Here is a 17593-nt window from a genome sequence, read left to right as displayed (position 1 = left end):
CAATCAGACGGGACTCATTGTATAAATAATGTATATAAAACGCCTGAGGTTGGGGGGCGGGGCATTTCATTCACTGTTTTACAAGCTGCAGTAAATTCCTTCCAGCAGCACCTTAAAGACCAACTAAGTTTTTATTTTGGTATGAGCTCATACCAAAATAAAAACTTAGTTGGTCTTTAAGGTGCTGCTGGAAGGAATTTTTTTGTTTGTTTGTTTCGACTACGTCGGACCAACACGGCTACCTACCTGCTGTAACTAAAGCTGCAATAAAGAGCATGAAGTCACTACAGGATTTCAAAGTCCAACCCCCTACATTGCAGGAAGAGAGCCCTCTCCTCCTCCATGAATTTGTGGGAATCTCTCATGAAAGCCATCATTGACTCCTGTCGCAAGGAGTTCCATTGATTATCATCGCACCGCGGTGAGAAACGTTTTCTTTCATCTGTCGGGATCTTCCGATTTTTAGCTTCCTCGAATGCCTACGAGGTCTAGTGTCAGGAGCTTGGAAGAAAAACTTTGTATGGACAGAGGTGGGGCGCTTCCTTTTTTCAGAGGCCGACGGAGGGAGGGGAATCGCTTCCTGCTTTGCACGGTTGGGATCTCATTCCTAACAACAAAAGAACAAGTTGTTGTTGTTGTTTTATTATTTCTACTTCGACCATCTGGCTGGGAACTCTGACAATTATAGCTCTGCGAGGGAAGGATCTCCTAACAACTATTGGGACCTTTAACAAACTACAGCTCCCAGAATTCTTTGGGAGAAGCCGCAACTGTGTAAAAGCGGCATCATTTTACTTTAATTGTACTGTACAGTACTGTACTGTATGAATGTGGTCTGAGCCAATGAGGCAGCTCGCCAGAGTTTCAGGGAGGAGTTTAGGAGATAGAGATTAAATCTAGAAAGTCTAGAAAAGCTCAAATGTATTGCCTGAGTGACTTTTCTCTCTCGTTCTTGTACACGACACATCTAAATCAGTGTTCCCCAAACTTGGGTCGCCAGCAGTTTTTAGACTACAACTCCCATCATCCCTAGCTAGCAGGACTAGTGGTCAGGGATGGTGGGAATTGTAGTCCAAAAGCAGTTGGGGAGACCCAAGTTTGAGAAAAACCGATTTAAAACATGCCCTGCCAGAAATAATCATGGGGAAAGTAGTTTTCTAAGGGTGCTGGGGTTTACAGTTCTGTGCGGGTTAAACAACAGTTCATGGGATTCTTTTTGGGGCGGGGATGTGCTTCAAACGTCCTGCTTATTATTTTTTATAATTATATTGCATCGGGCTGCTTCTTTACAAACACACACAAAAGTCTCAAAGCCACTTAACATCAAGATAAAACACGAGCAAGTAAAATTAACTGGAAGCCTTTAAAAAAAAAATAGAACGGGCAACTCAATGCAACGCGCTCCTCTACGAGCAAAGCTTCTGGAGAGAGAGCGGGGGTGGGGGGAATTCAGCAATCTAAAGGTTAACGCGAGAGAGTCGGCCTTCCTAGAGAGGCACCTCAGAAGAAAGAGGAAGGCCCACTTCCTGCCTGCACCACCCCCACCCCTCCTGCTACCATCCCACTGGCAAAAGAGCATCTGGTGAGTGCAAAAGGGCCTCTCCGGGAAGGGGAGATTCCCCAGGGAGGAAAATAGCTCCAAGGGGAGTAGGGGACGGCATTGCATTGTTGCAATTGCATTGCATTATTGTAATTGCATTGCATTGTTGCAATGCAGTGAATTGCATTGTTGCATTGCATTGCATTGCAGAGGAGTGGGATTTGGTCGGGTCCCGTGGGGAGAGAAGCCCATGGCAGACAGGAGGAGGCAGGCAGGGATCCCCCCAACCTCCTACATCCCTCTTTTTTCAGTCCCTGCAAAGGGAGACGGGGTGGGGAACCTCCAGGCTGTCACTATTTGGGGGCGGGGGGCGGGGATTCAAGCGCATACCGGATCTATAGGTTTGCACAACTTTCGCCAAAAACCCACTACAAAAGCCAGACTTTTTGGCCTCCTTTGTTGAGCCCCAAGCCTGCTTTGCTTTGCTGAAAGCGTGCAACGGTGCTTAAACCAATTTCCCCACTTCGTTGTGCGTTTGTTTTCATTTCTTGCCCCATCGACTAACGTGACACGGGGATGTCCATCCTGCATAACCAATAACCCACCCTCCCACAAAAGCAGTTACCAAACTGCAAAAACTGCTTTTAATTGAGTAAACCTCAGTTTCCTGCTGTGTAAATTGGAAAAGAGGAAGCTGTCCTGTACGTTCACACTGTACATTTAAAGCACTTGGACACCACTTTTAAACAGTCATGCCTCCTCTCCCTGCAAAGCACGAACTGCAATTTTAGCAATCAATCCCCCTTCCCAGGAAACTCTGCGAATTGTAAGGGCGATGGGTGGGTCTCTTAACAACTCTCAGCACCCCTTTAACAAACTACAGCTCCCAGGATGTATTTTTTTTTGGGGGGGGGGGAACCATGAACATTTAACATGCCATCATAAAATTGTAGAGTTACAAGGGACCCCAAGGGGCATCTAGTCCAACCCCCTGAAATGCAGGAATATTACAGTTCTTTAAATGTGTGGTGTGAATGAGGCCTCTGTCAGGACCACTGGTCAATATTCATCAGTATTGTTTATTATGAGGTTCAGGGGCTGTCCCTGTCCCTGTTATTTATACCCTGCCCATCTGGCTGGGTTTCCCCAGCCTCTCTGGGCTGCTTCCAACAAAGATTAAAATACATTAAAATGTCACACATTAAAAACTTCCCTAAACAGGGCTGCCTTCAGGTGTTTTCTAAATGTCAGGTAGTTGTTTATTTCTTTAACATCTGATGGGTAGGGTTGCCAGACTCAATAGAGGACAGGACTTCTGTGCCTTTAATTGCCCTGCTCTCTTTTGAGTCTGGAAACCTTAAAGAGAAACCAGCAGACCCTTTGTGTTTAATTTTTTCCAAGTAAAGGGTCTGCTGGTTTCTCTTTAAGGTTTCCAGACTCAAAAGAGAGCAGGGCAATTAAAGGCACAGAAGTCCTGTCCTCTATTGAGTCTGGCAACCCTACTGATGGGAGGGCGTTCCACAGGACGGGTGCCACTACCGAGAAGGCCCTCTGCCTGGTTCCCTGTAGCTTTGCTTCTCACAGCGAGGGAACCGCCAGAAGGCCCTCGGTGCTGGACCTCAGTGTCCGGGCGGCTTTAAAGGTCAGCACCAACACTTTGAATTGTGCTCGGAAACGTACTGGGAGCCAATGTAGGTCTTTCAAGACTGGTGTTATATGGTCTCGGTGGCCGCTCCCAGTCACCAGTCTAGCTGCCGCATTCTGAATTAGTTGTAGTTTCCGGGTCACCTTCAAAGGTAGCCCCACGTAGAGCGCATTGCAGTAGTCCAAGTGAGAGATAACTTGAGCATGCACCAGTCTGGAGAGACACTCCGCGGGCAGGTAGGGTCTATGCCTTTGGAAATACAGTGGTACCTTGGTTTAAGTACACAATTGGTTCTGGAAGTCTGTACTTAACCTGAAGCGAACTTTCCCATTGAAAGTAATGGAAAGTGGATTGATCCGTTCCAGACAGGTCCGCAGAGTACTTAAACTGAAAGTGCTCAAACCGAGGCGTACTTAAACCGAGGTATGACTGTAGAGTTTTGGACTTTCTGCATTTGGACTCTTGTTAGTTTACCGCCCTCTGAAATTCAGGGGTGCCTGGGAGAGGGCATTCTCTGTGCCAGCCACGAGTTTTGGATTTTCCTCCCGGCAGAGGGGGGCCTATTCCATCTTTCGTGAGGATGAGACACCAAACACACTTATTCCAATTGGCAATACAGTGTTATCTTGGTTGTCGAATGCTTCGGAAGCCGACCATTTCGGTTGGAAGTAAATGCTTCCATTTTCAAATGTAGCTTGGAAGGCAAATGGCTTCCAAGGTGCATTTCTCAATTTTCTCAATGGAATTTGCCGACCGCCCATTGTGCCTCGGTTGTCAAACGTTTTGGAAGTCGAATGGTCTTCCAGAATGGATTACGTTCAACAGCTAAGGTACCACTGATAATAACAATAACAATAACAATAATAATTAATAATAATATCAGAGGATGTTTTCCAGCCTCCAGCTATTGATCTGACTGCAACCAAGAAGAAATTAATAAGCTATTTATGGAGGTTTTTGAGGCCAGGGAAAACAAGAGAAGGGGCTGCTTTGTGGGTGGCCCACTTACTGATTTTAGAAATGTGATCCAAGTTTGAGCCCCCAACACTGTAGAGACGGTAGAGTAAGAGCTGTTTGACAGTGGAATTTGCTGCCAAGGAGTTTGGTGGAGTCTCCTTCTTTGGAGGTCTTTAAGCAGAGGCTTGACAGCCATCTGTCAGGAATGCTTTGATGGTGTTTCCTGCTCAGCAGGGGGTTGGACTGGATGGCCCTTGTGGTCTCTTGCAACCCTATGATTCTATGAGACCTAGGGGCAAAACCACTGCATGTGGGTACATAACTTATTTACTTACTTATTACCTGCCATTCATGCTAAGGTGCCAGGGCAGTTTACAGCATTAAAAACAGCATTTTAAAAAGCATTTCCAAACAGCTCTTCAATCTCTGGTTTCTCACTGAGCCTTACCATCTGCCTGTCTTTCCTGCAGGGAGAAGTCCTGGTTGCTTGCTTGCTGGAATTGTGAAAACACCTTTGCTCCACCCAGAAGAACTCCATCCCTTTTGCAAGCCTCCGATCCGGACAGCTCTTGGCTTTAGCAAGAAAGAAATTGGCGGGAGAATATATTTAGGGCGATCTTGGAAGCCGCCTTGGAGTACAGGGTGAAGATGAAGGAGCGAACCGCAGCTGGCCCTGACGCTGTTGAGATTGGGAGCCATGGGACATACAGGGGAAAGTTTGTCCCAGAGATTCCGGGGGTGGACGATGCCAGCTCTGATGACCAACGCCAGCGTTTCAGAGGCTTACTCTACCAGGAGGCGGAGGGCCCCCGAGAGGTTTGCAGCCGACTCCACAGTCTCTGCCGTCAGTGGCTGAAGCCGGAAAGGCTCACCAAGGCTCAGATGCTGGACTTGGTGATCCTGGAGCAGTTCCTGGCTGTCCTCCCCCCGGAGATGGAGAGCTGGGTCAGGGAGTGCGGAGCGGAGACCAGCTCCCAGGCGGTGGCCCTGGCAGAAGGCTTCCTCCTGAGCCAGGTGGAGGGGAAGAAGCAGGAAGAGGAGAAGCAGGTGAGAGAATATTTTCATCTTGATGGTTCCAAGGAGGAGAAAGCTATCAATGGCTACCAGCCATGGTGGTTCTTTGCCTCTGCAGTGGGAGCCAGTCATGCTTCTGAATACACCCCCTTGCTGGAAGACTCAGGAGGCGAGAGTTCTCACGTGCTCGGGTCCTGCTTAAGGGTTTCCCACAGGCATCTAGTTGGTCGGTGTGAGAACAAGTTCACATCTAGTAACCAATGTGCCTCTTTGGTTTCAGATTGTACATGGGTAAAGGTAAAGGTACCCCTGACCATTTGGTCCAGTCGCAGACGACTCTGGGGTTGCGGCGCTCATCTCGCTCTATAAGCCAAGGGAGCCGGCGTTTGTCCACAGACAGCTTCCGGGTCATGTGGCCAGCATGACTAAGCTGCTTCTGGCGAACCAGAACAGCGCACGGAAACGCCATTTACCTTCCCGCCAGAAGCGGTACTTATCTACTTCCACTTTGGCGTGCTTTCAAACTGCTAGGTGGGCAGGAGCTGGGACCGTACAACGGGAGCTCACCCCATCGTGCGGATTTGAACCGCCGAACTTCTGATCGGCAAGTCCTCGTAATAATAATAATAATAATAATAATAATAATAATAATAATAATAATAATATAATATATTATTTATACCCTGCCTATCTGGCTGGGTTTCCCCAGCCACTCTGGGCGGCTTCCAACCGAATATTAAAAACAGTACAGCATCAAACATTAAAAACTTCCCTAAACAGGGCCGCCTTCAGTTGTCTTCTAAAAGCAAAATAGTTGTTTGTTGCCTTGACATCTGCTGGGAGGGCGTTCCACAGGGCGGATGCCATTACCGAGAAGGCCCTCTGTCTGGTTCCCTGTAACCTCACTTCTCGCAATGAGGGAACCGCCAGAAGGCGCTAGGCTCTGTGGTTTAGACCACAGCGCCACCCGCGTCCCGCTCAGTACATGGGTAGACGAGTCTAAAAAACCCAGGACACAAATTTTCACAGCCCTCCAGCGGCTACGGTGGCTCATTGACCAAAAGTACAGTAATGTATTTAGTGTTAACTTTGGAAAAGTGTACTCGATTCTGACCAAACTCAGCGTCCTGATGTATATTTTGCTCCAGGAGACTTAGTTGGGTTAGAATCAATTGCACACTTCCAGAGTCAATGCTAAATACATTACTTTCTAATTGAAACACCTCTTAATTCAGAACCGATGAGGACTGAGATCTTGTTAGTGGTAGAGATACTCTCTTTTTAGAAATAAATTTATTTATTTGGTCTTTCAAATTGAAATTTTACAGATATATATCAAACATAAATAATAAACCAAGGAATCTCCTCGACTCCCATCCTCCCTTTCGTGGGTCCTAATTTAATCATTTCCTCCCGCATCTTTTTCTGATGATCCAAATCTTTTACTTCTCTGTTGTGTCCAGAATTCACCCTTAAACTAAAGTGATATTCCGATCCTACTAAAGGTTTTAACAGTTTACAAGGGTCTTTAAGGTAAGTTACAACTTTTCCCTGTTCCTTATTAAAACTTTGGTCTTCCTGATTTCTGATTCTTCCGGTCATGCTAGCCATTCCAGCATAGTCCATCGACTTCATCTGCCATTCTTCTCTGCTAGGGACTTTCTATCTGTGCAGAAGGTCGCATACTTCCTCCTGTGGCCTTGCACTGAGCCAGACCATTGGTCTGTCTAGCTTCAGAATTGTCCATGCTCAACTGGCAGCAGCACAACAGGATTTCAGGTAGGAGCTTCTCCCAACCCTACCTGTAGAAGCCAGGGATCGAACCTGTGGCCTTTAGCTTGCAAGGCAGATGCTCTCCCACTGAGCTGTGGTCCTTACGAGGTTGAAAGGCAGGTACGGTACCTTCTCCAAACCTAGAGAGCCGCGGCCAGTGGCCTTTCCTGAGCTAGATCAGGTCTGACTCAGCTAAAGGCAGGTTTCTGTGTTTCTTACTAAATGGGCCCTTCATCTAAAACCGAGGAGGACTGGGATCTTGCTTTAATTTTAGGGAAAGGGCTGTAGCTCAGGGGCAGAGATATTTCTTTGATGCAGAAGGTCCCAGCCTCAATCCCTGGCATCTCCAGAAAGGGCTGGAGAAGACTTCCTGCAGGAAACCCTGGACAGCTGCTTCCAGATAAGTGGCAGGCAGGGTGGGAAAAAAATCAATAATTTTTAATTTTAAAAAATCAATACCAGTATTTTTTTTTAATTTTTAAAAATCAATAATTTTTTATTTTAAAAAATCAGATTTGTTTGATTTAAATTGGATTTTTTTTTAAATTGGATTTTTAAAATAAACTGCTTTTGGAGGAAAAATCTTTCTAAAGATAGTTTTCTATTTAAGTGACATTATAGTCCAAAGGCTATTCATCAGGAAATAAGGATTTGCTTTAAGTTTTTCATGTGTGCTAAAACTCAGTTTTTTAAAAAAATAGTTTAACCACATCAGTTAACAAACATGGATCCATACGCTGTAGCGTTATTGTTTTAGCTAAATAAATTGTTCAAATTGTTATTAAGGAAATGATTCTCCTTCCGATAAAGTACAGCAGGAAAGTTGTCCAAATATAAAGAGTTATTAAATAATTTCATAATTATGTGCCTATGCATTTCTAATAATATAACCAAATCAGTAATTTTTGATATAGCTGTAAAAGCTACTCTGAAAATTTATTATTCCAAAAATGAAACCTTCATCTGGTTGTAAATACAGTGGTATCTCAGGTTAAAGACGCTTCAGGTTACAGACTCCGCTAACCCAGGAATAGTACCTCGGGTTAAGAACTTTGCTTCAGGATGAGAACAGAAATCGTGCAGCAGCAGCGGGAGGCCCCATTAGTTGTGGTACCTTAGGTTAAGAACGGTTTCAGGTTAAGAACGGACCTCCAGAACGAATTAAGTTCTTAACGCGAGGTTAAAGGTAAAGGTAAAGGGACCCCTGACCATTAGGTCCAGTCGTGACCGACCTTGGGGTTGCGCGCTCATCTTGCATTATTGGCCGAGGGAGCCGGCGTATAGGTTCCAGGTCATGCGGCCAGCATGACAAAGCTGCTTCTGGCAAACCAGAGCAGCACATGGAAACGCCGTTTACCTTCCCGCTGTAGCGGTTCCTATTTATCTACTTGCAGTTTGACGTGCTTTCGAACTGCTAGGTTGGCAGGAGCTGGGACCAAGCAATGGGAGCTCATCCCGTCACAGGGATTCGAACCACCAACCTTCTGATCAGCAAGCCCTAGGCTCAGTGGTTTAGCCCACAGCGTCACCTGGGTCCCACTTAACCCGAGGTACCACTGTATTAAGATGATACCAGCAAGAACGAGTCGTTCTGTAAAAATATTGATTTGAATCAAGTCTTAATGACTAGTGATTTAAATCGTGATTTAAATGTTTGATTTAAATCAAATCCACCCTGATGGCAGGCAGGCCAGTCTCTGCTTCCTGTGTTCCTATTCCAGCCCCACTGAGTGCTGCAGGGTTTTGCAGAGATGGAAGAAGAAGATGGTGAAAATCCATCCCACCCCCCTAGTTCTCCTCCCTGCTCCCTGAATCAAATCTTGGTTGCTGTTTCAGGTGCCGCGGTCCCTCCTGCAAGCGGTCGCCGATTCCCTCGAGCCAGAAAAGGACGTTCCCAATGCCTGCAAGAAGTCACTCTGCGTGGGAATCGTGCCAGAGATTCGGACTCAAGGTGTGGCGCTGGGTAAGGGAGGATTTCCTGTTCCTTGAGTTCCTAGGTGCTATGACCGTTCTCTAGGAAAAATGTCTAGATCTCCCTCTTCCTTTTTGTGGATGCCTGTAATTAATGAGCCGCTGATCTTGCCTGTGGGGGGGTGCCTGTCCATCTCCGGGTGAGGGTCCTCCCCACCACGACTCCCAGAGCTTATTCCTCTCTCAGCCTGAGAGTTGAATTCAGCATAACTCTAAGCTGGGTATGACTGCATGGAGCAAGTTCCTGTTTGCACCATAAGATTCCCCCCCCCCCAATTCCCTCCCCCATTGTGATGCCTGTGCATCTCTTAAATCTCTTTGGAGTTTTCTCTTAACTCTCCAGAAAAGATTTAGCAGGCTTTGGGGAGAGGGAAAAATCCCACTGCAATAGTCAATCTTGTTCCATACACACAATTGAGTCGAGTCCCATCTTGTCTCCTGTTTTAATTAATGTATTGATTCAGTGTAATTGTTTTACCATGCATTTCAGTTACAGTATGTTTATCTTCCTCCTCTCTAATTTTAAAACTGATCTATGGGGAATCTGAAAGTGGCAAATTAAATGACTTGGTGATCATAATGTTTTATTGTTGATGATTATTTATGTCCCTCTATAAACGCCGTAAAAATTGGAGTTCTTGGGAAAGTCCAGAAATAAACGATAGATTGCAAGAACTCAGGCCAAAAGAAGATGGATTTCAAATAAATATTCACAAGGTTTTATTGATGTGATGCGGAGTTTAAATGGGAATCAATCCCAATGTTGAAGGCAAATAAAGGTACATTCCAGTAAAAATCAGGACAAGGCCCTGTTTCGACTATTCTTCGTCAGCAAAGATTCACAGGTCAAAGTGTACCAAATGAGCGCCGCAACCCCAGAGTTGTCCGTGACTGGACCTTACAGTCAGGGGTACCTTTACCTTTATATTATCTTGTTACCAAGTACTGTTTTGTTGTAGTTGTCTCAATTTATATCCCAGAATCACAGCATACTAGTAAAAAGTATAATTTAAAATATCCTAAAAACAGTTTAAAGCAGTCACAATTATCCTCAGGGTTCTCAGGATTTCAGCCACCAAATGCCTGGGTAAAGAGAAAGGCTTTTAAATGCCTTCATATGTAGAACTACATTATATTATAAGGTGGTATATATATTTAGAAGTATTTTTGAAATATTTATATTTTATTAAATTTTCACATAATCCATCTTAGGTACATCACAAATATCCATTTTTGTTTTTTCTTTAACTTCCCATATTGTTTGATAAAGACCTTATAAAAGAAGGCTTTACTGCCTTCTTGTTCATTAACAATACATTCAATATAAACCTAACAAGAAGAAATTCCACTCTCCTAGTCTGGCAGTTAGGCTTTGCCATTTCAACACAGTCCATTAATTTTATTAACCCATTCATCTTTTGTGGATGTTGTTTCCTCTTATATTTAGAAGTACTATTCCTTTTGTTTGTTACCTGATTTATATCCCGCCATTCCCTCCCAAAGGAGCGCAGGTTGGCATTGCTGTTATGAAATCATTGCATTATACTTGCAAGCATTTTAGAGAAATACTGTGTGCTGATACCTTTTAGTGCGCGGTTGCCCCTTCAAATTAACCAAGCAATAAAAAAAGTTGGCAGCTCATGGGCATAACAGCAGCAACACTCCTTTTCTAAAAGCCAAAACAACACCTGTTTTTGCCATCTTCTGCTCCAGGCGACGGGGTGTTGTCCCTGACCCTCTCCGAATCATCCCTCGTTTGTGAAAGAGCAACAGCAACATCTTCTGCACAGTCAACTCGGGTAAGGACCGTCAGAAAAATGTGTATACAGGATGGTCGGGGAGCCTCCTCGTTCCATAGATTCACAGAAGTGTAGAGATGGAAGGGAACACCATGAGGGTTATCTAGTCCAGCCCCCTGCAATGCAGGAATCACATCTAAAGCACCCCTGACAGGTGGGCCACCTGACCCCCTCCAATGAAGCAGAGTCCACCACCTTCTGAGAGGGTCTGTTCCACTTTTCGAGCAGCTCTTACCGCCAGAAAATTCTTCCTAATGCTTAGTCAAAGTGCATACAGTTGTACCTTGGTTTTCGAACAGCTTAGTTTTGGCCCCCAAACGCCACAAACCTGGAAGTGACTGTTCCTGTTTGCGAACTATTTTTGGAAGCCAAACGTCCCAGTACGTTTCCGAGCACAATTCAAAGTGTTGGTGCTGACCTTTAAAGCCCTAAATGGCCTCGGTCCAGTATACCTGAAGGAGCGTCTCCACCCCCATCGTTCTTCCCGTGCACTGATGTCCAGTACAGAGGGCCTCTGGCAATTCCCTCGTTGCGAGAAGCCAAGTTGCAGGGAACCAGGCAGAGGGCCTTCTCGGTAGTGGCGCCCGCCCTGTGGAACGCCCTCCCATCAGATGTCAAAAACAGCTACCAGATTTTTAGAAGACACTTGAAGGCAGCCCTGTTTAGGGAGGCGTTTAATGTTTAATCGATTATTTTATTTTATTTTTCTGTTGGAAGCTGCCCAGGGTTGCTGGGGAAACTCAGCCGGATGGGCGGGGTATAAATAATAAATTATTATTATTATTGGGCTTCCGCTGCTTCCGATTGGCTGCAGGAGCTTCCTGCAGCCAATCAGAAGCCGTGCTTTGGTTTCAGAATGTTTTGGAAGTCGAACGGACTCCTGGAACAGATTCTGTTCTACTTCCAAGGTATGTCTGTATATTGGGTGCCTGTCATATTTTGATAGAGAGGCTGCGAGCTCTGCTTATTTTGCTTAGGCAAAAGTTTGACTCCAAAGGGGTGGTGGAGGTGGTTTGGAAGGGGACACTCATTTCTTGCAAATCAGAAATCTTTCAGAATTTTTTATTTGTATGCTGCCTTTCCAAAGTTAAAACAGTGCTCAAGGCGGCTTACAGCATATAAAAAAAATTAGATAACTACAAGCACAGCAAAAGTAGTCATAAACAATTAGCGAAGCGTCAAAAAGCGCACAACCGAATTGAACAATTTCCACATAATTAATAATATCCAAAATAAGGATACAAGAAAGTAACATCAACAACATCAACAACCATTCCCACAACAACTGCCCTCCACTAAAAATACCCTAGCCCAAGATATATATGTATAAATGTAAGATACATATAACTTGAAGGACATGGCGTTTTCTTCCTCATTCAGGGTCCCATGGCCTTTGAGGAAGTGGCTGTGTGTTTCACCGAGGAGGAGTGGGCTCTGCTGGATCCAGGCCAAAGGGCTTTGCACGGGGAAGTACAAATGGAGAATTATTGGAACGTGGCCTCTTTGGGTAAGGGTCGTACTTTGTTAAGTCCCAAAATTTTGTTATAATACAATACAGCTTTTAAAAATGCAGTCATAAAATATAGAGTGGATCTTGAAAATAGGTGTCCAAGGGCAGGTTAAAGAGCTTCATCTTCAGCATATGATGAAAACCATCTACAGTGGTAACTTGGTTCTCGAACTTAATCAGTTCCAGGAGTTTGTTCAACCCTGAAACCTTTCGAAAACCAAGATGCGGCTTCTGATTGGCTGCAGGAGCTTCCTGCACTCAAGCGGAAGCCGCGCCGGACGTTCGACTTCTGAAAAATGTTCTCAAACCAGAACACTTACTTCTGGGTTTGTGGAGTTTGGGAGCCAATTTGTTCGGGAGCCAAGCCATTCGAGTACCAAGGTACCACTGTAATGAAGTTGCCAGACACACTTCTGTGGGGAGGGAGTTCTACAGCCACCATCACTATCCTGAGCTTCCGAGGGGGGGGTGTTCTTGGAGGTCTGTAGGAAAGGAGGCAGTTTTTCATATATTTGGGGCCTGAATGATTTATGGCTTTAAACACAAGCACAAGTACCTTGAATTGGGCCTGGGAATTAACCCATTGCATGGTACCCAATGCAGCTTGGAACTGTAAGTAAAGCATTTTAAACTTACTTAGCAGTGTGTGGTCTGTTCATTGCAAAAGGGGTAGGTCAGGCATGTCAAACATGCGGCCCTCCAGATGTTTTGGACTACAATTCCCATCTTCCCCAACCACTGGTCCTGCTAGCTAGGGATCATGGGAGTTGTAGGCCAAAACATCTGGAGGGTCGCATGTTTGACATGCCTGGGGTAGGTCAACTTACATGCAGCTGAGATGGGATAAAGAAATGCAGCTTCCACATTCCTTCCTAAGTCTTTGGAAGGAATGTGGAAGCAGAACCACGCCTGTACAACGTCTTCTCTGCAGCAGTAAATTTGGCATGATGGGTGATTTTAAAAAAACACTTCCTCCTTGTTCCCCTGCTGCTTTGTCCTCTAACCAAGTTTCTCTCTCTTGTATTCCAGCTGGTGATGAGTGGGAGCATAAGACTGATGAAGGGACATCTGGAGAGTCTTCGGAAAGGAACAAGAATCTAGAAATGGAAGAGGAGATTGGAGATCAAGTTGAGCCAGAGAAGCAGGAAGGAATTCAAATAGAGAAGTGGATGAACGAATCTGTTACTTGGCAGGGTGACAATTTCCCCGAAATCTCAGTTCTGCAGGGAAAACAGAAAGGGCAAAGAAAAAATGTCTGCCCAGTATGTGGGAAAAGTTTCAATCGCAAGTCAGACCTTAACGTTCATTGGAGAATCCACACAGGAGAGAAGCCATACAAATGCCTGGAGTGTGGAAAGAGTTTCCGGCAACTAGCAAGCTTCTCATCACATCAAAGAATTCATACAGGAGAAAGACCATATAAGTGTTCTGAGTGTGGAAAGGGCTTTTATGACAAATCGAGCCTGGTCATCCACCAAAGAATCCACACAGGGGAGAAACCATACCAGTGCTTGGTATGTGGGAAAGGCTTTCATCAAAGCTTCGGCCTGACTTCCCACCAAAGAATCCACACCGGGGAGAAACCATACGTTTGCTCAGAATGTGGGAAGAGCTTCTACGATAAGCCACACCTTACTAGACACCAAAGAATCCACACGGGGGAGAAACCATATACTTGCATGGAATGTGGAAAGAGCTTCAGCCAAATCACAAGCTTCACTTCCCACCAGAGAATCCACACCGGGGAGAGACCCTTCATGTGCTCACACTGTGGAAAGAGCTTTTACGACAAGTCCAACCTTCTCACACACCAAAGAATCCACACCGGAGAGAGACGGTACGAGTGTCAGGAGTGCGGGAAGACCTTCAGCCAGAAAAAGAGCCTCACCTCCCACCAAAGCATACACACAGGAGAGAAACCGTATCAGTGCCCGGAGTGTGGGAAGTATTTCAGGCAGCAAACGGACCTTACTTCACACCAGAGAATTCACACTGGGGTGAGACCTTTCCAATGCCTGGAATGTGGGAAGAGGTTTTACAGAAAAGCAGATCTAAACAGACACCAAAAAGTTCACTCTGGGGTTGGGAGACCCATTATTGCCTGGAGCGTTGAAATGGCTTCAGATGGCGTATCCATCTTATGCCCTCTAGGGGAATTTACAGAGGAAAGCCAGTGTATGGCTTCTGAGATTAAGCAAGAACCCTGTTGCTAGCACAGCCCTTATTAGCCATCAGAGAACCCACACAGGAAATTCAACTCCTCTGCCCCAAATGAATACTTGGAGTGTGGGGAGTGTAAGAGAAGCTTTTGTAGAATTGAAAAGCTTGCCAACTATTTTGTGACATTTCAGTTGGCCCAAAGAAAGGCTTTGCCTTACTGTGGACTTCTTATTTTGTACTCTTATTTTTGCACTTAAGATTTCTGTTTTTTTTTTAAAAGGTTTTTCATACTATTCTGAACAAACGAATGAAAGCTTCAAGTCTTGCATATGCAAGAGAAACTGGTTTTGGACCATGGTTTCTGTCGGACCACCTTCTCATATGAGCATGCTTGGATATCAAGGTCATCTACATAGGCCCTCTTGTCAATTCCAAACCTACGCATGGGAAGGGGCCTTCCTCTGTCGCCACACCCTACCCGTGGCGATTTCACAGAATCGTAGAGTTGGAAGGGACCGCAGGGGCCACCTAGTCCAACCCCCTGCAATGCAGGAATGTTTTTGCCCAACGTGGGACCTCAACCCATGACCCCGAGATTAAGGGTCTCATGCTGTACCAACTGAGCTATCCGAGGTGATTTCTCTCCATCCCCCGATTCATGGCCTTTGATTGCAGTGTTAAGACCAGCCTTATGTTTAAGCACTAGCCTAATAGCCTTAGGAGACAAGGAATTGTAGGCAGGGAAGTGGGGGGGGGGGGGCAGTATTCTGTATCCTCTCTGAGTTCACAAAATGCAAATGGGTTGTCAGAGGAGGGCATAGGTGCCAACTCCCAGATTGAAAAATCCGGGATCGGCTGCGGCGCGGCAGCAGAAGTCGCGCTGCGGCCATTTTGGAACTGGGCAGAGCAGCACCGGAAGTTGCTTCTACGCATGCTCTGCCCATTTCCAAAATGGCCGCAGCACCGGAAGTCGCACTGTGGCCATTTTGGAACTTGGCAGAGCAGCACCGGAAGTCGCTTCCACGCATGCTCTGCCCATTTCCAAAATGGCCGCAGCGCCAGAAATCGCTTCTGCGCATGTCCAGAGACTCCAGACATGTGCAGAAGGAGCGTCCCCAGGCCGGTAAGAATCCGGGGGATTTACGGTTTTTTAAAAAATCTGGGCTGCCGGCGGGAAATGGCTGGAAAAACGGGGGTTTCCTGGGGAATAAGGGAGACTTGGCAGCTATGGGAGGGATGGAATTTTCTGGCACTATTTCCAGCCCAGCATTATGGTAAGAAAATAATATAATGGCAAGTCAGTAATTTTTGTGAACTTCTTTATAAGGCCGGTTTATTTTAGGGAGGTCTTCGGCATTTGGAGGTTGGATTTGATTGATGGATTTGCCATAATTTATATATAATCTTTGTGGGATATTTTCAGTGTTACTTCCTTCTTCTTTTAGATATTGCATGGCCATGATTGCATAAGTAACATTCATATTTGGTTTACGCGCCTTGTATTTTCACAAAGCATCTTCACTGCGGCATTTTTTAATCTCTCTGATTAGGATGGGGTGGGAGAGGAGGCAAAATGGAAAGCTGTTTGTCTGTGAAGTTTGTTTTTATACTTTTCTGCTTTCTGTTTGGTGCTGTCTCTCTCCTTTTTATTGAAAGTTTTCAACATCAAATGAAATAAAAGCCTAATAATAATAATAATTTATTTATACTCCGCCCATCTGGCTGGGTTTCCCCAGCCACTCTGGGCGGCTCCCAACAGAATCTTAAAAACATGATTAAACATCAGTAAAAGCATCCTAAATGGGGCTGCCTTCAGGTGTCTTCTAAAAGTCAGATACAGTGGAACCTTGGTTGTTGAACGCTTTGAAGCTGAACAATTTGGAACCTGAACGCCGACAATCTGGAAGTGAATGCTTCCGTTTTTGATCAATTTTCGGAAGCCGAATGGCTTCTGAGCCGCGTTTTTCATTTCCCCCCCATTGACTTTGCAGCCAGCCCATTGATCCTCAGTTTTCAAACTTTTCAGAAGTTGAACGATCTTCCGGAATAGATTAAGTTCGAAAACCGAGGTTCCACTGTAGTTGTTTATTTTCTTGATATCTGATGGGAGGGTGTTCCACAGGGCGGGCGCCACTACCAAGAAGGCCCTCTGCCTGGTTCCCTGTAACCTCACTTCTCTCAGTGAGGAAACCGCAAGAAGGCCCTCGGAGATGGACCTCAGTGTCCGGGCTGAAACTAATATAAAAAAGAGAAAAGAGCAAGATTGAATAACAGAAGCAAGACAATAAAGATGGAAAAGAAGAAAAAGGGAATACGTATAAAGACTGCTATTAAAATGATTTCTTCATCCTTATTCCACACAAAAAAGAGTTCTGAATCCTCCCAGCTCTCACATAGAATCATAGAGTTGGAAGGGACCCTGAGGATCATCTAGTCCAACCTCCTGCTATGCAGCAATACGCAGCTGTCCCGAACGGGGATCAAACCTGCAACCTTGGTATTATCAGCATCATGCTATAACCAACTGAGCTATCCAGGCTTCCTCTATAATTGATATGTAATCTTTGTGGGATATTTTCACTGTTGCTTCCACCCCCCACTCCCAAATCGCTCTATTTCTGGCTTGTAGATTTTGTTCTCTCCCTTTTGAAATACTTCTCGTTTGTGCTTGCATATGTTGTTGCTTTTAATTGCATATTATTATCATCATCGTTGTCATCATTTTCCTTAGCAGCATTGAACTATATATGGAAAGGAAAGGCATAAGCATTGAAAGCAAATGAATAAAGGATAACTTATGGGCACACGAGTTCTTTACTGTGTGAGAAGGGATTATCTGATGCCCTTATGGCTCTTTGGGCTTTCTTGGGACACCTGGAGTGGTTCAGAGGATGGCTCGCTCCTGAGAGATGTAGGCTCTGCAAGGTAAGGACTCTGCAACTCCTATTGGCTGCTGGTGTACAGCTGCTCTGTCGAAATGCATTCATCACCAAATGGCTATAGGTGGTCTAGTATGATCACATCTAACGCAGGGATTCAGGCAGAAGTCTCTCCCAGCTCTTCCTGGAGATGCCAGGGATCAAACCTGAGATCTGCTTGCAAGGCAAATCTCTCTCTCTCTTTGGCAATCACTCGTAGCGAGTAAGATTGTCTTCCATAAACACAGTTTTAACAGTGAGTCCATGACTGGAGGCCAACTCTGGATCCACACATCCTTCTACAGT

At 45.3% G+C, this 17593-nt stretch overlaps 1 protein-coding gene across 3 annotated transcripts; it reads left to right on the top strand.

Moving 5' to 3' along the window:
* The first annotated feature begins 175 nt into the window (after positions 1 to 175).
* On the top strand, positions 176 to 17173 carry LOC118081208 (uncharacterized). Of its 3 annotated transcripts, none has more exons than XM_035107527.3 (6): positions 176 to 421; positions 4613 to 5189; positions 8766 to 8892; positions 10614 to 10699; positions 12080 to 12206; positions 13239 to 17173. In XM_035107527.3, exons 2-6 carry the CDS (start codon positions 4791 to 4793, stop codon positions 14420 to 14422), a joined length of 1923 nt encoding a protein of 640 aa, XP_034963418.3. In that variant the 5' UTR covers positions 176 to 421; positions 4613 to 4790; the 3' UTR covers positions 14423 to 17173. The 3 variants fall into 3 exon arrangements, with proteins under 3 accessions (XP_034963418.3, XP_088520013.1, XP_034963417.3); XM_088663887.1 differs by lacking the exon at positions 176 to 421 and adding an exon at positions 1468 to 1582 and having other exon boundaries at positions 8766 to 8880; XM_035107526.3 differs by lacking the exon at positions 176 to 421 and adding an exon at positions 1468 to 1582.
* The last annotated feature ends 420 nt before the right edge of the window (positions 17174 to 17593 follow it).

This window comes from Zootoca vivipara, chromosome 2 (genome assembly GCF_965207765.1).
Source record: "Zootoca vivipara chromosome 2, rZooViv2.hap1.1, whole genome shotgun sequence".
NCBI classification, from domain to species: Eukaryota; Metazoa; Chordata; class Lepidosauria; order Squamata; family Lacertidae; genus Zootoca; species Zootoca vivipara.
The sequence above is the reverse complement of the archived record's forward strand: the minus strand, read 5'-3'. Positions and strand labels throughout refer to the sequence as shown.